A 19,656-nucleotide genomic window follows, 5' to 3' on the forward strand; every position below is an offset into this window, starting at 1 on the left:
GTGGAAGTGGTGGCACTTTCTGCAATATTCATAAAACAAGAAACCAATCCTGCAAGGGAGGTTGTTATTAGTGAGAAGGTTGTTCTGCCCCAGGGTGGTGAGAGGCCACTTCTGAATCCAGGTCCCCTAGAAAACTCTCATTTGTCTCTGCCAGTTTTTCAGTGTCCTCGAATGTTCATTTGAAAACCTGGGGAAACGGAGGTGTTTTGGCTGCAGAAGTCTCACTCCAGGGGGAGTGATTTGCAGATGGGCTAGAGTTCTTCCTTCAGCTATTCTTGGTGGCGTCTTTCCTGATGTTCTTTGGTGTAGCGCAATAAACGCTTAATCAGTTTTGTTTGGTTTTATTCCCCTCTCCTTAAGCGAAAATGTACCATCTGTGCCTGTCTGAAGGTTCAAAGCTGATTTTCCAGAACGGCGTGTTCCACCATGGCGGGCATCATTTCTCTCCCCACTTCCCTAAGTGTTCTGTTTTTTGTGCACGGCCTGACTGTGACCCAGTTGTGGAGCCCCCGGAAACCTTTTCTACCCTATGTCTTCCAAGTGCCACTGCGAGACACCTGATAATGTGCCCATAAAGCACCTGCTACACATTCGTGGAAGGTGAAGGTACTTCATCTCCTTGCCAGCATGAGAAATGGTCCCCGGCATAGCCTGGTCTAATGGGAGTGGTGTAATATTGTGTAACTTTTGCCTCTCTCTTTCTTTTGGCTGCAAAATTTTCAAGAGAAAGGGTTCTTGCTATACATGGAAGAACTGGATCGTGTGTGTGTTTTAATATTTAGCACCGTTGGAAACATCTGTTAGTGCCTACTAAAGTCCCCTGTGTTGTTCTTCCTAGCCGGTCTTGACACCCTCTTGTTTAGTTAACACTTTGCCATCTGTGCATCTGATGTTACTCTAACGAGGAGCAGGCGTGTTGGCGAGCATCTTGACAGCGTTTAAAATGCCCCCTCTCGCCTCACTCCCATTTTTCATGCCTCGTTGATGGCTTCCTGCTCGGCTCGGCTGGGTTACCCGTTGCAATTTTTTTTTTTACTTTTCCAAATGAAGCTTTTTACACTTGACTCCAAAATTAAGGTGGCAGGATGCTATTTCTAGAGTCTTGGCATCTTCAACCAGGCGGGGGCGAACAGAATCCCCCCCCCCCAGTCAGCGTTGTCAATTCTTTTAGTTGCATGCAGGTTTTTAAAGCGTCAGCCCGTAATAAAAATGTAGCTGTATGAACAGTTGGACCTGTTAAAGCCAATGGCCATTTTCAGTGGTAAAAAAGCAAACCCTTAGTAGTCACTAACCGCCGCCCCCCCCCCAATAGAAACACATTCGAATAAGCCAAAGGCTTCAGTGAATTTCCATCTGGAAACTGGTAAAAAAAAAAACCATGATCGGTGGGCATCTTTAGGAGGATGGCCTTGGTTAGCATTTGAATGGGAGACCACCAAGGATGTCCAAAGTCCCTATGCAGAGGCAGGCACTTGGAAACCCCTCTTACTTTGAAAACAGTACGGGGTTGCATTAAGTTGGCTGGATCTTGAAAGCACTTTCCACCACCACTGGCATTCCCTGAGGGAACCTGCATTCCATGTACTGTTTTTTATAGAAGAGGAGTTGGTTTTTATATGCTGACTTTCTCTACCACTTAAGGGAGACTCAAACTGGCTTTCAGTCACCTTCCCTTCTCCACAACAGACCTACCCTGTGAGGTAGGTGGGGCTGAAAGAGCTCAAAGAGCTGTAACTTGCCCAAGGTCACCCAGTTGGCTTTGTGTGTAGGAGCGTGGAAACAAATCCAGTTCACCAGATTAGCCTCCGCTGCTCATGTGGAGGAGCGGGGGAATTAAACTCGGTTCTCCAGATCAGACGCCACTGCTCCAAACCACCACTCTTAACCACTACACCATGTTGGTTTATATTTTGGTGTGTGTGTTTTAGCTTGGTTTAAATGGCTTTAATGGTGTATTTTTGCCAGGTTTTAATGTTTTTTGAGAAGTGTTTTTATTTTGTACGTTTTTAATCTGTTACTTGTTTTTTCCAACTATTCAGATGACAAAAAGTAAGGTATATGCGCTAAGGTACCCTAAGGTGCAACAGTTTGCAGTGTTCTCTCTCGCTCAAGTATTTGATATATTCATCCATGAGACTTTGCGTGCTCCCAGAGCCTACTTTGGCCCATATGGGACAGTTCAAGTTTCCCTGTCCTACTGTTCTGATTCTCTCACACCGAGCATATGAGCATGACAAAAACATAGATTTATGCTCTGTGACCTCTGTGCACTTCACCCTGCAAAGTCTTATTAGGCAGAAAATCTTAATCGGGACAGAACCTTTTAAAATGTGCATTTTCCTTATGGTACCTTAATCTTGCGTTGACCTTCCGATACATTTTTCTCTTCTTCAGCAGAGTTAAATTTTCTTGATAATACATGCTTCTTGCAGTACTTTTTGCAAATTACTTAGGAGACTTTGAATATGCTCGGCCAGCGTAGAGGAGGCAAAGGTCTTCTTGTAATAGTCTTGGAGGTGTGGGATAAGTATCTTCCAGCCCTGCTGTCTGGCGTTCTTATACCACCTTTGATTGTTGCTGGCTTTTTTGTGTCAAAGATGTACCAGGTGCGTGAAAGTGCCGTTTCTAGCCAAAGGCGGCCTTTAGAAGATCAAGATTATGGGAGACCGGTGCAATTTGGCCTTATTACATATTCATTTAAAACTTGCAGGTGGCCGGCCTGTCAGGAAGGCTTCTGTTTTCAGCCTGCTGTGACAGGGTATTAATTCCGTCTCTCTCCCTTTTCCAAGAAGATAGCTGCAGAGGGCAGCTGTGTTGGTCTGCAGCAGAAAAGCTAGATTTGAGTCTAGTTACACCTTAGAAACTGACAAGATTTTGGGGGTGTGAGCTATCAAGAGTCAAAACTCCCTTCATCAGACAAAGGGAGCTTTGTCTTCAGCCGTCTTCAAATACTTGAAGGGCTGTCATATAGAGGATGGCGCAGAGTTGTTTTCTGTTGCCCCAGAAGGTCGGACCAGAACCAACGGGTTGAAATTAAATCAAAAGAGTTTCCAACAGTTAGAGCAGCTCCTCAGTGGAACAGGCTTCCTCGGGAGGTGGTGGGCTCTCCTTTTCCCGTTTTTCATGCCGTATGCTTGTTGTTATTATTTATGTCATTTATGCATAGCATTTCTCCCTAATGGAGGACCCTAAGCTATACATAGCGTTCTCTGCTCTCCTCTATTTTATTCTCACAGCAAACCTGTGAGGTAGGTTAGGCTGAGAGTGTGTGACGGGCCCAAGGTTAGCCAGCAAGCTTCCGTGGCAGAGTGGGGATTTGCACCCTGGTCTCCCCGATCCTAGTCCAACACTTTAACCACAGTGCTGCGTGCACTTTCAGATGCTTCCTCCTGTAAACTGGTAAGGTAGTTTCCAAGGTGATCCCTCCCCCATTGAGTAGCTCATCTCTTAGTAGAACCAGTGTAGACAGCAGAGCCTAAAATACATTTCCAGCCCATTCCTGAGCCTTGCAGCGGCTGGGGATGGCGTGGCCGAGGCACTGCTGCAGCGCCTCCAAAGAGGTTTCCAGGCCGCTGCAAGGCGGAAAAACGCCTCTAAAAGAAAAAATAGAAAATGGGGGAAATAGCCCCATTGAAAACAGCACTGCTGCGCTGCTGTTTCTATTTTTTATATAAATTTTTATTAATTTTTATAACACAAAACCAAACAAACAAATACAATAAAATTAATATATAAAAAAATACAAAAAAGAAAATACAAAAGAGTATCTTTATATACTGATTATTACATTCAGGATTACTTAATTATAAAATCCAAAAAGATACCCCTTCGCCCTCCACCCACCTTAAAAAAGTGACCCTTCACCCGACTTCCGAAGAAGTGTCTAAACAGTTTCTACAATGAAATATTTTTTAACAATATAATATAAAGCTATTAAAACTAGTTTCTATAACTCGCTAAGTAATATAGTAAAATCCATTTTTGCCAGTTTATCCCAATATGAGGCGGCCTTTAACCATTTTTTTTTTTAAATTCTTCCATATCCTTTCCATGAAGGAATTCTGTTAGTTTGACCATCCTCATATACATCCATAATTTCTCTCTCCAGTCAGCGATTGAAGGTTTACTCACTTGCTTCCGGCTGCGCTGCTGTTTGTACAGGGGGTGTTCCTGGTCTGGAAGGGGTGAGGAAGCTGACTAAAGTCAGCTCCACCCTTGGGAACACCCCAGGGATGCTACCCACATGCCGGCACCACAGTTCTCTTCCGGGATTTAGGTTCCGGAGTGGCTGCGGCGGAGCTCTGTGTAGCTCCGCTGTGACCTGGCTCCTTCGGAAATGCCCCCCGCACCAGCGTAGGTGCCCCTTATTCCGTTGGCGCGGGGGTCACGCCGTCTCCACACCGCTTTCAGCCCAAGCTCAGGAACGGGCTGTTCTAAAGTGACTGATTGTGTGGTGCTGGCAGTTAGAAGCTTGTCTGTCTCAGAAAGAAACCAAGTCCGGAGCCGGATCTGTTTTGGTCTTCCTTTCATTCTTAGCTTTTTCTTTTTTTGTAATTGGGCTTGCAGGAAGCAGCCCTTTTAATGGGGAAACAGCCTACTCTGTTTGGTTGTCAAGCTGACATTTAAGTGACATTTTTGTAATTAGAATTTAAATGAATCAACTGCTTTTCAGCGTTTTATACTTGGCCTTTAAAAGAAAGAAAAAGAAAAAAACGTTTTATAATGTCAAAAGTGGAATTTGTGAAATTAACAAGAATTGGATCGTGTGGTGAGGAATGAAAACATCCCAAACTGGTTTTTTCACCAGACACATTTTTTTTGGTTTTGCTTTTGGTAGCCATAAATCACCTTTGATACCATTCCAACCTCAGTGACATTGCCTTTTCTTGCTAAGCCAGTCTTCATTTCATGTGGCAGAATGCAAGCAAATGGGAATATCCCAAGCTTGCTTAGCTGTAGCTATAATAGGAAAGAAAGTGCTTTCTCGCACGGTGCATAATTAAGTGGCATTTGCTGCCGCATTGCATGGTGGGAGGGTCAGTAGTTTTGCTGGCTTTTGAAAAGAGGACTCTTGAAACGAGCTTTCATGAATCGGAGCTCACTTCATCAGATGCATGAAGTGTTCTATTAGGCAAAAGGTCGGACCAGAACCAACCGGTTGAAATTAAATCAAAAGAGTTTCCGTCTAGACATTAGGAAGAATTTTCTAACAGAGCGGTTCCTCAGTAGAACAGGCTTCCTCGGGAGGTGGTAAGCTCTCCTTCCCTGGAGGTTTTTAAGAAGAGGCTAGATGGCCATCACAGGAGCCTCATGGCGCAGAGTGGTAAGCTGCAGTACTGCAGTCCAAGCTCTGCTCACCCCCTGAGTTCGATCCCGACAGAAGTCGGTTTCAGGTAGCCGGCTCAAGGTTGACTCAGCCTTCCATCCTTCCGAGGTCGGTCAAATTACCCAGCTTGCTGGGGGTAAAGGGAAGACGACTGGGGAAGGCACTGGCAAACCACCCCGCAAACAAAGTCTGCCTAGTAAACGTTGGGATGTGACATCACCCCATGGGTCAGGAATGACCCGGTGCTTGCACAGGGGACCATTACCTTTAGATGGCCATCTGTCAGCAATGCTGATTCTATTACCTTAGGCAGATCATGAGAGGGAGGGCATCTTGGCCATCTTCTGGGCATGGAGTAGGGGTAACTGGGGTGTGTGTGGGGGAGGTAGTTGTGAATTTCCTGCATTGTGCAGGGGGTTGGACTAGATGACCCTGGTGGTCCCTTCCAACTCTATGATTCTTTATACTTAATGTGGCAGACCACAGAAAGAAGAAGGGTGATGTTAATCTGCAGAAATGGTTTATTCCCCCCACATGCACTGGCTGTGTGCACCCTGTGACAAAACATGGCCTCAGGCGTTTGCTTTTAGTACTGGGGTGAAGGATTTATGCTATTGTCATTGGCCTCAAGTTGCTAGACCTCAATGAGGAGTTCACATCTTTCCAGGCCTTAGCCCACTCTCGCACACTTGGGTTTACTCTCTGCTGCCACCAGCTGATTTTGAAGGAAATAGCACCAGGCTGGCAGCTGACATCCAGATCCTCTTTAACAGTATCAGATTCCATGCCCGCCCACCCCCGCCCACTTTCATCAGCAAGCATGGAGGCAGGGGGAAATTGTTAAAATCTTGCTTATTAGAGATGTACTCTACAAAGAAGAAGAGTTGTTTTTTATATGCCGACTTTCTCTCCCACTTAAGGAAGAATCAAACCAGCTTACAATCACCTTCCCTTCCCCTCCCCACAACTGACACCCTGTGAGGTAGGTGGGGCTGAGTGTGACTAGCCCAAGGTCACCCAGCTGGCTTCATGTGTGTAGGAATGGGGAAACAAATCCAGTTCACCAGATTAGCCTCCGCCGCTCATGTGGAGGAGTGGGGAACCAAACCCGGTTCTACAGAGCAGAGTCCACTGCTCCAGACCACTGCTCTTAACCACTACACCATGCTGGTGAGGCACACTTGTCCATTGCCTGTGATTCTGAGAGCCAGGTGGAGTCTATTGGGACTTTGGAAGACTTTGGAATAAAGCTCGCCTGCAGTTTTTTGAATAAGGTTGCAGGCGGCTTCTTTTTTGCTTCGTTTTGAACTTCTGCAGCAAGATGTAAACGGTGGTTTTGACGTGGTGATTTGCAGTACTGCAGAATGTGCCGGCTCCGGCCGTAAGTTTGCCGTTACCATTTTACAGCCAGAGAGCCCAGTTTTATTTATTTAAGTTTTGAGTTTTATAGCTGAGATTTAAAGCTGCCAAATGAGATGGGGCAGGGAGAGGTGGAGGCAGGTTCTGAATAAAGGAATACTTTAGCAGTGTGCGATAGAGGAAGGCCCTAAGTGAGAGGCCTAGAAATGGGGATGTATGGAATATTTCATGCAATAGCTGTGAGAAATTGCCTCCAGTGCAGCATTTAACTTTAAACTTCGGTGGTTGGGATGCGGGTCTCTGCTTTTTGACCACATTCTTGAACAGGAATTCTTTAGTAACTAGGGTTGCCAAGTTCCAGGGGTGGGTGGGCTGGAGAGTTCCAGGAGGTACAGCTGATCTCCAGACTGCAGAGATCAGTTCCTCTAGAGAGAATGAAAGGTGCTGTGGAACACAGGCAGGATGGTGCCGCTGCAGTCGTCTTGTTTGTGGGGTTCCTAAAAGCACCTGTTTGGCCACTGTGTGAACAGACTGCTGGACTTGATGGGCCTTGGTCTGATCCAGCAGGGCCTTTCTTATGTTCTTAATGGTTGCCTTGGAGAATAGATTCTGTGGCATTGTACCCTGCTGAGGTTCCTCCCCTCCCCAAACCCTGCCCTCCCCAGGTTCCATCCCCCTGGAGTTGGCAACCCTATTTGTAACTCCCCATGTTGTTAGATCACGATGGGTAGCCATGTTAGTCTGTAGCAGTGAAAAAGAGCAAGAGTCCAGTGGCACCTTAAAGACTAACAAAATTTCTGGCAGGGTATGAGCTTTCGTGAGTCACAGCTCACTTCTTCAAGTACCTGAAGATGTGAGCTGTGACACACGAAAGCTCATACCCTGCCAGAAATTTTGTTAGTCTTTTAGGTGCTACTGGACTTTTGCTCTTTTCCTCATGTCGTGTTTATAAAGAGGACTTGTGGTTATGCTGAACTGGGGGATCCCAACCCGGTATGCTGCAGTGGATGATGATATTTTACTGTGCCATGTTTTCATATGAGTAGCATTAATCTAATAGGCAGACCCTTGCTTCTTGGTTTGCTTTTGTGTTTTCCTTGTAGAAAGAGAGAGTGATAAAAAGAGTCAGCTTAAAAAAAAAAAAACCAAAATACGCTGAGTCGCTGGCTGGGTGGCTTACAAAATGACCGTCACCAAATGTGTCTTTCTGTATTTCCCCAAGGATCTATCCTCCGGAATTCTTCAAGAAGAAGTATGCAGTTGCTGAGGTGCGCTATACAGATGAGGTGAGTGTACTACCAGTGCCGATATTGGGTAAGCGGTTTACAACTTCATAATGTGCGCCCTCCAGGGGAAAAAAACCTTGGTCAGGTGAGCTATTGTGTTGATGTCTGGGTTGCTGGTCTAAACAGATTACTGGGATCTGCCCTCTTCTTAAGAGCCAGCGTGTTACAGTGCCTGATTAGAATCTAGGAGGCTTAAGTTTGAATCCCTACCTGCCATGGAAGCTTAATGGGTGACCTTCGGCCAGTTACACATTCTCAGCCTAACATACCTCACAGGGTTGTGGTGAGGATAAAATGGAGGAGAGTTGAACAATGTAAGCTGCTTGGGTCCCCGTTAGAAGAAGAAGAGTTGGTTTTTATATGCTGACTTTCTCTGCCACTTAAGGGAGACTCAAACCAGCTTACAATCCCTTTCCTTTCCCCTCCCCACAAAAGACACCCTATGAGGTGGGTAAGACCGAGAGAGTGTGACTGGCCCAAGGTCACCCAGCTGGGTTCATGCGTAGGAGTGGGGAAACAAATCCAGTGTACCGGATCAGCCTCCGCTGCTCACGTGAAGGAGTGGGGAATCAAACCTGGTTCTCCAGATCAGACTCCACCTCTCCAAACCATCGCTCTTAACCACTACACCAAGGAGAAAATAAATAAATAAAACATCTTGGCACCGAATCTCTGTAGTAGTCCATGTCACCTTTAAGAGGGAATTGTATGCAAGAAGGTTGCCTAGGGCTATGGAGCTGTTTTGGGTTTTTTGCTTCAGTTGCAGCTGATGTAGGATGACCCCAGAGGGTTTTCAAGGCAAGAGACAGTTCAGAAGTGGTTTGCCATTGCCTGCCTCCACATCACAACCCTGCTATTCCTTGGAGGTCTCCCATCCAAATACTTGCCAGGCCGACCCTGCTTAGCTTCTGAGCTCTGATGAGATTGGGCTAGCCTGGGGCTATGCAGGTCAGGGCACAGTAGGGTGTTGTAGCAGGGGTTGAAATCCACAATGAGCCCAGTATACTAGCTGCTGTTGTTATCTTGGGGTCCTGTGTGATTCTTTTCACTTGTGCCAGTTTAACAGAAAACAATAGACGTACTTGGAAAACTAAATTTCAGGTTTTTCCCCCAGCATGGTGTAGTGGTTAAAGAGCGGTGGTTTGGAGCGGTGGAGTCTGATCTGGAGAACCAGGTCTGATTCACCACTCCTCCACATGAGTGGCGGAGGCTAATCTGGTGAACGGGGTTGGTTTCCCCACTCCTACACACGAAGCCAGCTGGGTGACCTTGGGCTAGTCACGTTCTCTCAGCCCCACCTACCTCCCAGGGTGTCTGTTGTGGGGAGGGGAGGGGAAGGTGATTGTAAGCCGGTTTGAGTTTCCTTTAAGTGGTAGACAAAGTTGGCATATAAAAACCAAGTATTTTTCTTTAAAAGATTATGTGTACCCCCCTCGCCTGATGCAGCAGTTTTGGCTGTGCACATATTTCGGTTTCTAGTGTTGTGCTCGTGGCGCACTGCATCATTTAGATTATGGCAGATTAATCACTGTGGCTTCCAGCCATCTATGAGTTAGAATTCTACTCTGTGTGGTAATTTATTAGGCAGGGGGTACTGGAGAGATCTTGTTGCTGTCACTGAGAAGCTCAGGGCTTCCTACATAGTTGCCCCACCTCTGTTTTATCATCTCAGTGATGCTGTGTGGTGGTTTGGCTGGGGGGAGAGTATCTTAAGGCTGACCATTGAGCTACATGACACGGGAGGGGGATTTGAACTTAGGTCTCTGGAGAACTGGGTTCAATTCCCCACTCCTCCACATAAAGCCAGCTGCAGTGACCTTGGGCTAGTCACAGTTCTCTCAGAACTCTCTCAGCCCCACCTACCTCACAAGGTGCCTGTTGTGGGGAGAGGAGGAGAATGTGATTGTAAATCCACTTTGAGACTCCTTAAGGTACAGAAAAGCGAGGTATAAAAACCAACTCTTCTCCTCCTCCTCCTGAATCCCTCTATATAAATGTGTGTAATTAATACTTGCATTAATATCTAGCCAGTTATATCTGTGTTTTAAAACACTGGTTGGGTTTCTTTTGTCTCTCCCTCCTTGTGTGTTGCCATAGTGGAAGCAATATGAAAATTAAGGTTTATTTTTTAAAATTCTTCCCTTCCGGTCCCCACTTTGACGTCCTGCTCTAAAGCGATCTCATCTTCGTTTTGTTTTTGCCTACCCTTCAAAGCAGAGTTTGATTTTTGAGATGAATATGCCTGTGAAATCGTGCTTGTGCTAATCTGTCCGTTCCCTCTGTGGTCTCTGGGAAAAGGGGGTTTTCTGCTTGACATATCTGGATTGGAATCGTGGTTTTCTCATTATTGGGCTTTATGCGTCGAATACAGAAGTGCTGGTTAAGGACTTCTTATCTGCGAGAGTGGATGAAAAGCGATTGCGAGCCAGAAAACCACTCGCTTCGTTGCTTAGTATCGCACACATATATTGACAATTTGTCAGGAGAGTTCTGTCAACAAATGCAGTTTAGGAGGTTTCTACACTGGATCTGTGTGTGGGGGGGGGGGGTGGGGAGAGATGCACCCTTCTGTATGTTCCAGAGGCCTGGGTTGGATCATTTTTTCCATAATATGTTTACTGGAATTTAGGGCACTGAATGAGTTGATGGGCAATAAGTACAGGGCAGAAAAAAGGAAATACTTTTTTACTCAATGAATAATTTAATTGTGGGATTCAGCAGCAGTGGAGGTAGGGATGGCCGTGAGCAAAGATGGCTTGAAAAGGGGGTGAGACAGATTAATGGAGGAGAGGTCCATCAATGGCTGCCAGCCACGGTGACTAAAGGGACCCTCCACATTCAGAGGCAGCAAAACTCTGAAACGCAGCTCTAGAAGGCAACCTCAGGGGAAGGTCTTGACCTCTGTGCCTTGTTGGTTGGCCCTCCAGGGCAGCTCCTTGGCCACTGTATGAAACAGGATGCTGGACTAGATGGACCACTGGTCTGATCCGGCAGGGCTGGTCTTGTGCTCTCATGTTGCATATCTGCGGGTGGTCGGTTGCCTGCTCTTCCCTCTCCCCAGTCCCACAACTTCGGGTGTTTTTCTAAAAGCTTGAATTGTGAGTCCCTTAACATGAAGATTATTGGTCAAAGATCACACATGCTTAAGCACCAGCAGATTGTTCAAAAGCAACTAGAGCAGTCTTCAACGAACATCCCATTCCTGACCTACAAGGGCAAAAGGGGCTGCGCTGGCGTTGGGGCCTCCTGTGCCGGTACCCATGCCACTTAACACCATGCAGAGTGCCCCCAACGCCGGCAGTGAGGCCCAAACACTGGTCTCCCAGCGCTGCCATGGCAGCGCCACCTAGGGATTCTGGCTGGGCCTTCTGCTGGCATCCCACCAGTGCAAAGCCCCACCAGTGCAAAATGCCCCTTTTAAAAAATAAAATGCCACCGAAAGGCTTTTTAAATATACAGAAATCTGTATGTTTGCTTGGTACGTCGAGGGCTGTTTTGCTCATTCTGTTAGGGTGCCTGTTCTGTTTAGGGAGAGGCCAATGAAGTATCGCATTGAAGCGCAGAACGTTTCAGTTGCCAGTGAAACAGCAATTGCTGCAAACCTTTCTTCCCCCAAATCAAGTAAACTTGGATCAGAGGAAGGATTTGAGACAAATGAAGGGGAAAAAATTGAGCTTTCCATGACTGCAGGCTGTAAGAACTCTGGCTTGTATATGTTGAAATGGGACCACCATGTCCATTAACCCAGCTGTTGAGGTGTTAAGAAATGTTGATGAACATTCAGAGTGCTTAGAAGTTAAAAACAAACAAAACTCCAAATGGGGGCACTTTTTTTTTTTTAATAAATATTTTTATTGGTTTTCAATATTAAGTGGGGATACAGGAAAAAAGAAAAGGGGAAAAAAACCTTTAGATTAAACAATATTTTGCATTAACAGAAGAAAAGAAAAAAGTATTAGTAAAACAAAATGCATAGTCCTCCCCCCTTGTAAAGCTCAATATTACACTTGAGGCTTGGGGATCCCAGTGAGGTTATTGTTTGTTTATTTGTTCAGTGCAAATAGTGTGTGAACGGGGAAGTGTGTAAGACTCATCTGAGATATGGACATGCAAAAATGCATGTGGACATTTGGATGGGCCTCTCCTTGTGCTAATGTTCATAATGATGTCTGCGGCTTTTATTTTACAGATAAGCACTGTCTTGGCTTCAAAGAACCCTTCTGTTCTTCTTACTCTGGTAAGTGGTATGTTGAGTTCTTGGTTGATGCATGCTTAGATCTACAAATGAGAGGTGTTGGTTATTTTTATTGGAGCATTTTGATAAATACTATAATCTGTTTTCTGTTGCTGTTTTACAATAAAGGATGTGCTTGTCAGGTGTGTCTCTCTCCCCCCCCCCCCCGCAATTACAAAGGCAGTCTTCAGTCATTTCACATACCTGCATTAGGTCAGTGTTCCTTGCCAATTGGCTAAGATGCCACCATGAATGGAGCGAGTTCATCCTATAACTTACTTTGCAGGATGGTTGCAGTGAGGATGAAATGGTGGAAAGGAGAATAGTGATGTCAGCTGCTTTGGGTCCCCATTGGGAAAACAGCGGGGTATAAATATCTAAAATATCTAAAAGTTCACAGAGAAGCATGTTTGCTCCACCCTCAAAAGCAGCCCACAAAGGGCAGGCCGGCCCCTATGACCTCTGTAGTCTATGGGAGAAGGCTGCTGTAAGAAGAGGAAGTTGACTGTTGGGGGCATGCAGGGAAATGCAGTAGGAAAGGGGGTGGGAGATCCCATCTACAAACTCTGCACCATTCAAAAGACTCAAGATCCAGCCTGTTGATCTGAGTTAATGCTTGGATTCAGAAGATACTTGGCCAGTCTAATGCTGAGGGAATGCAGCTTGCCCAAACCTGCTGAGAGAGGGAGAGAAAAAAAGAACACCAGGTTCACATTCCTGGTCAGTCCATGGAGTTCTCTGGGGCATTTTTGAGCCACTGCCCACTTTCGCAGCCTCACCTAATGGGATTGTTGCGAGGGCTGAGTGCTGCCGAGGAATTGCCAAGTACTTTGTGTGCAACAAGGTACTCTTAAAAGAAGATCTGGAGTAAAAATGGGGTACCTTGGCTGCTTCAAACAGCTGACTGGATAACTGGAACAGCCTCGTCTTCTCTTCCGGAGGTCGGGCTATTCTCCTTATCTGGTTCTATCCTGTGCTCTCACTGAGAACAGATGGCGGCATAGATGGCTCTTCCCTCATTCTCCATTTTCCCCTGGAGCACAGCTTCTGTCCCCTGGCTTTCCATCACCGCCACTGTAAACAGAAGGAGGACATGGGCCTTTGTGACGCTTCTCCCTTGTAGTTGCGTCTATCCAATTCTTGGCTCTGTCATACTAGAGGACAGCTGATTATTTTGACGTGAGATCCTTCATCCGCTAGAGGCTGGGTTCCCTGTTCTCTCAGCTGGCCCAGTGACAGCTTGGACCTCTAGATTTCTGTTTGTTCATTATTCCAATTTGCATCCCACCCTGTCTCAAAGTCTCAGGGCAGCTGTTGGCAATTTAAGTAATCCCTATGAGTTTCTGACCCTTAAGGGGGCACACCAAGGATATTCCTAAAGAAATGCAGATGGAGACAAAGTAGGGGTGGTCTAGAGAGATGGGGAGAATGCGCTTATAAGATGGAGAACTCCACCAGAAAAGCTCTCTTTCCCCTTAGAATGTGAGCAGGCCTGCCATGGATTCTCCCACCTCTCTTCTTCCGTCTCTTTAAGCTTAGCCACATGGTTGAATATTGTGTAGTCATTTGCAGGTTGGTTTTCCCAACTGTGGACAAGATAATCCATTTGCAAGTAATACCTCAGCCCAGCAGCAGCATGGTGTTTCAGTTGATGGGATGGAGCCTTTCTCCCCTGTTATACATAAATTGCGTCTCCTTCCCTTCTTCTCTCCCTGTAACAGAGAACCTTGTTAAGGACAGACAGATTTATTGTGGGGTAAGGTTTCAGTAAGGCGTAAGAGCTCACCGCCAGCTTGCATGAACTGTTATTGTCAGCTGGTAGGCGATAGAGTTGTGACGTATACAAGGAAAGGAGAATAATAACCATCACTGTTTTTCTGGTACTCAGATAACTTTCAGTACACTGCATTTATATGAACTTCCATCCTCTGTTGTTCTGCAGTTCATTTCACAGGCATGCCCATTGACGGTTTGCGTGAAGATGCGCTTTCCTTTTTAAATTTAATGTTTGAAACTGCTGTGCTTTTAGCTGGGAGTAATAGATCATTTCTCTTTTCAGCGAGGAGTGAACACGGACAGTGGGAGTGTAACTAGGGAAGCTTCCTTCGAAGGAATCAGCCAGTAAGTTACCCTTCGATCTACCCCCCCCAAATAAATGGAAAGGTGGGTGGTCTCTTATCTCTAGTAATCTTTGAAAAGGGTGTGGGGATGTAAATAGCTTAAAGGTTGGTTAAAAGAAGGTTTGGTGTAGGCTGCCATCCCACCATGGCTACTGTGAAGAGAATTTGACAAATTTAATGTAGAAGAAGAAGAGTTGGTTTTTATATGCTGACTTTCTCTACCAGTTAAGGACGATTCCCTTCCCCTCCCCACAACTGACACCCTGTGAGGTAGGTGGGGCTGAGAGAGCTCCAAGGGAGCTGTGACTAGCCCAAGGTCACCCAGCTGGCTTCATGTGGTGAAACCAACCCTGTTCACCAGATTAGTGTCCGCTGCTCATGTGAAGGAGAGGGGAATCAAAACCAGGGAGAGGAAAGTCAACTCAGGTGTGTTGAGGGATCCCGAAAGGGTTGAGGAGAATTATTCTCTAGAGTCCAGAGTGAACCCAGTCCAGTTTAAGAATTAAACTGGTGAAGTAATTCATGTAGTTCCTTACTAAAAAAATGTAGTTCCTTACTAAAAAAATGTAGTTCCTTACTCCAAATGTAGTTCCTTACTCATGTAGTTCCTTACTCCAAAAAAAAAAAAAAACTCCAGCTCCACTTAAGTTGATGTTTCTGTTAAAGCTTTGATGCCCATCTTTTTTGCCGCTTTAATTCCGGATCTTTCCAGGGTTTTGAATGTTGTGCATTTACTTTACCTGCCCCCCCATAGGGTTGCCAGGTCCCCCCTTGGCTCTGGCAGAAGGTTTTTGGGGTGGAGCTGAGGTAGGGTTCACATACACACTGGGAGTTTGAGTGGCAGAAGGTCTGTTGCGATGCGGTGCTTCAGAGTGTAAATCGGAAATGATGCGATCATGGCCATGCGCGCTCATGATCCCTGCTTCCAAACCGGGCAGTGGATTTGCGGGCAATTGCCTGCCAATCTAAGCAACCTGGCAACACTACCCACCAACCATATCCCCAGCATGTATTTCTGTGCGGCTTTCCCCCCATCATGCCAGTTCTATAACTTTCTTGAAAGCGGCATCCAGTTGTTCAGCTGTCTTTCTCTCCGTGGCTTCGGTGATGCTCTTTGCTCCATAACCACAGGGCATAAAATGATCTTCCTGCAGGCTTTTGGCAGCTGCAGATCATTTGTGGGCACCTTCTGTCAGCCAGAGGATTCCCACTGATGTGGTACGTAGAGGCTTTATTGCTTCTTGCATGACTGGAATTTGTGTCTCTGATCCCTTCTGAGGGCCTTTCCCCCTTCCCTTGCCAGTGCTTGGCATGGTCATTCTGTTGAGCAGAGCTGGCATCAAGTAGTTGCAACTAATTAAGGTATTGAGGGGAAAGGAGTTGTTATCCCCCCCTTCAAAGTCTGCTCTCTGCTTGTGTAGCTGTCACCAGTCTTGCTGTGTTCTACACCGCGCAGAACAACTGTGCTCCAATAAAGTAATTTTAAAAAATCAAGAATAGATTGATTTGTTAAGCTAATAATACACAGTGTCATGCTTGTTAAAAAAAAAGAAAAAAGATTCTCTCTTACTTAAAGCAGTTCCTGAGGATTTTAGGGCATTTGAAGAAGAAGTAGAGTTGGTTTTTATATGCTGACTTTCTCCACCACTTAAGGAAGAATCAAACTGGCTTGCAAACCCTTCCCCTCCCCACAACAGACACCTTGCGAGGTAAGTGGGGCTGAGAGAGTGTGACTAGGCCAAGGTCACCCAACTAGCTTCATGTGTAGGAGTGGGGAAACAAATCCAGTTCACCAGATTAGCCTCCGCCGCTCATGTGGAGGAGTGGGGAATCAAACCCAGTTCTCCAGATCAGAGTCCACCACTCCAAACCACTGCTCTTAACCACTACACCACGCTGGCTTCCATTTGTTGAGAAATGATATCCAGAGAAGCAGTGTGGTATAGTGGTTAGAGGGTGGGACTAGAATCTCGAAGGCCTGAGTTTGAATCTTCGCTCAGCCGCTGGTGACCTTGGGCTAGTCATACTCTTTCAGCTTCACCTGCTCTTCTGAAATGAACAGGCTGTGTTCTGGTGTGTTTATTTGTTTCCTTCGTTTATACTCCACCTTACTCCCCCATTGCGGACCCAAAGCAGCCTACCTCGTTCTCTTCTCCTCCACTTTATTCTCACAACAACAATCGTGTGAGGTAGGCTAGGCTGACCCAGACAGCTTCTGTGGCAGAGTGGGGATTTAACCTTTGCTGCCCCAGTTCCTAGCCTGACATTCTGGCCCCTACATCAGATCCTAGCCTGGCATTCTGACCACTACGTCACACTGGCTGAAGGGGTAAGCATTGGGGGAGTTGCTGGGTGTGCGGGGGGAAGCCTCTTGCAGAGTGCGATCAACATTTTTTGGGTCTGTTGTGGAAGGCAGATCCCGTTCCTTGCCTTCGTCCCTGCAAATCCGTCTGCTGCAACTGCCAAGGCCTTCGTCTTCCTTGCCGTCTTTTATCCTTGCCGCGTTCCGGGCACTTCTCTTCTTAAGAGCGGCTGAAATTGCTCTCCACTCCCAGGCCTTCGCTCTCTGCCTTCTGCCAACTGCCGCGGCTTATTGCACTAATTGCATTGCTGTGCTCCACTTTTTTCAGCCTGTTGTACGGTTGTCTGGATTATTAGTCCTCTTTGACCTTTCATGAATTCTCCCTTAACAGTAAGTAGCCATATGTATCGTAGACGAGCAAGCCCCCTGCATGTTGAATGTGCCAGGAGCTAAAAGGTATCAGGCTAGGTGAGGATCTTTGTTCGCCAAAATAAATCTCCTTGCAGGGGAATAATGGGGTGGGGGTTGTTTGCAATGACATAACCCATGTGCTCCTTCCCAGAGGGTCTGCAGCCATGGTTGTTGACTGCACACTTCCTTTTGCTGCTCTTGAATGTCTCCTGTAGCTGAGGATTGTGCAATGCTTTCTTCCTCTGTCCCGCAGGAGTACCTGGAAACCCCCCCCCATTTTTGTTTTGGGGGAGCTAAGGGAGACCTTTGTTCAGAGCTTGAGAAGGTGCAGAAAAGAGCAACCAAAATGACCAGGGGACTAGAGCAACTGCCCTATGAGGAGCAGTTAAGACATTTAGGGCTGTTTAGCTTGGAAAGGGGAGACATGATCGAGGTCTATCAAATTATGCATGGTATGGAGAGACAACTCTCTCATAATACTAGAACGCGGGGTCATCTGCTGAAGCTGGAAGATGTGGAACTCCCTGCCCCAGGATGTAGTGATGGCTGCCAATTTGGAAGGCTTTAAGAGGGGAGTGGACATCTTCATGGAGGAGAGGGGTATTCATGGCTGCTAGTAAAAATGGATACTAGTCATGATGCATACCTATTCCTCCAGGATCAGATGAGCATGCCTATTGTATTAGGTGCTTTGGAACGCAGGCAGGACAATGCTGCTGCAGTTATCTTGTTTGTGGGCTTCCTAGAGGCACCTATTTGGCCACTGTGTGAACAGTCTGCTGGACTTAATGGACCTTGGTCTGATCCAGCATGGCCTTTCTTATGTTCTTACGTTCCTCTCTAAACCAATCACTGTGAGGGTGTGGTGGGGAGAAGAAGCCTTCCATTGCTGTGCTTATACTATTGAATTTGTAGGTGGGTTGCTAGCAGCTTGAATGGCCCAGGCTAGCTCAGAGCTTAGAAGCTAAGCAGGGCAGGCTATGGTTAGTATTTGGAAGGGAGACCACCAAAGATGACCAGGGTTGCTATATAGAAGAAGGCAGTGACAAACCACCTCTGCTCATCTCTTGCCTTGAAAACCCCACGAGGGGTTGCCGTAAGTCAGTTGCACCTTGACGGCACAAATTAGGTAGGTCGCTGATCAAAAAGGGATTGCCTTCTGGGGAGTGAGTGCCATGCAGGCTAGCTCTTACTATTGTGGTAGCTCAGGGGCTCCATACGTCCTTGGGTCTTTTCTCTGAAGAGGCTCTCGTCTCAGGGATGAATGTAAAATATTGTCCCTCACGGGAGACAGTAGTCGTGTGAATCCACTCTGGGTGGGGGGTTCCTAGGAAAGACACCTTTTTTCTGTCCTATGGAGGATATTGTGAATTCTGGACGATTATTCCCCCGTTCACGGAGCAGGTGCTTCCCAGCTTTGTTTTACCCTACATTGTCAATCTGTTTTTCTTAAAAAGAGAGAGCCCACTGGTTTGTTGGGTCAGCCGTGTTCAGTTATCCCAGTTCTCTTGTCTCGGTGAGCCCTTAGGTTTTCAGTTTTTGATGTATTAATCTTGATACCAGAGTTCCATCCTGCTATTCTTTGCTGCTCTCAGCTGCCTGGTTTCCTTCATTGCTTGTTAAAATCATGGTGGGGATGCTTTCCATTGGAAACGGGGGGTCCAACCTTTTGTTAGCTGATTTCCACAGATGAAATGTACTGTTTTGCTCATCAATGGGCGCCTTTGTGTTTAACTAGCTTTTACATCCCTGTTGCTGCTTTTGTGCAGAACCATAGCTTTTTGCAGGGATAATGATCTTAAAACCTGCCTCTTGGAAAAAAAGGAGGCTTCATTTATGTTCAAAACAGACAAAATCTCATTAGCTTCTCTTCTTTTTTCCCCTGGTGACCAATTGAGTTCCTTAGAGAGCATGGTTGCTGTGACGCTGATTTAATTTCTCTTGTTGTGTTCACGTTGGGGTAGAGGCCAAATAAAGCGGAAAGCCATTACAGTTGAAGTGTTGAGACTGGGGTTTGGATCCAACTGGTGTTTTTGCTAGTAGAAAAAAGGGGAAAAGAAGGTCCCCTTTGATGACCCCAAAAGGCTGTACTGGGGATCCTTGAGCTTATTGTCGAAGGCTTTCACGGTCAGAGTTCATTGGTTCTTGTAGGTTATCCAGGCTGTGTAACCGTGGTCTTGGACTTTTCTTTCCTGACGTTTCGCCAGCAGCTGTGGCAGGCATCTTCAGAGTAGTAACACTGAAGGACAGTGTCTCTCAGTGTCAAGTGTGTCTCTCACTTGACACTGAGAGACACTGTCCTTCAGTGTTACTACTCTGAAGATGCCTGCCACAGCTGCTAGCGAAACGTCAGGAAAGAAAAGTCCAAGACCACGGTTACGCAGCCCGGATAACCTACAAGAACCAATCCTTGAGCTTGTTTGGAGGTTCTAGCTGGGGAGCGCAGCTATTGTATACTCTTGACCAAAGAACGGTACGCTCCTATCTGAGATGGTTGTCCTCTTCCCCCAAGTGTGCAGCTTCGGGAGGGACACACATGGAGCGGTGAGGGAGGTAGGGGTCACCTGCCTAGCCAGCTAGATCAGCCGATCAACCCTGGCAATCAATGGGGTGACGGA

At 46.5% G+C, this 19,656-nt stretch overlaps 1 protein-coding gene across 1 annotated transcript in view; it reads left to right on the plus strand.

Annotated features, from left to right (window-relative positions):
- Positions 1-19,656, plus strand: part of PEPD (peptidase D) — a 182,132-nt gene that overhangs the window by 35,261 nt on the left and 127,215 nt on the right. The window contains exons 4-6 of the mRNA XM_056862584.1: positions 7,908-7,971; positions 12,161-12,208; positions 14,265-14,326. Of these exons, the coding sequence (XP_056718562.1) occupies positions 7,908-7,971; positions 12,161-12,208; positions 14,265-14,326 (174 nt within the window). The remainder of the gene's footprint in view (positions 1-7,907; positions 7,972-12,160; positions 12,209-14,264; positions 14,327-19,656) is intronic.

This window comes from Euleptes europaea, chromosome 17 (assembly GCF_029931775.1).
Source record: "Euleptes europaea isolate rEulEur1 chromosome 17, rEulEur1.hap1, whole genome shotgun sequence".
Lineage (NCBI taxonomy): Eukaryota > Metazoa > Chordata > Lepidosauria > Squamata > Sphaerodactylidae > Euleptes > Euleptes europaea.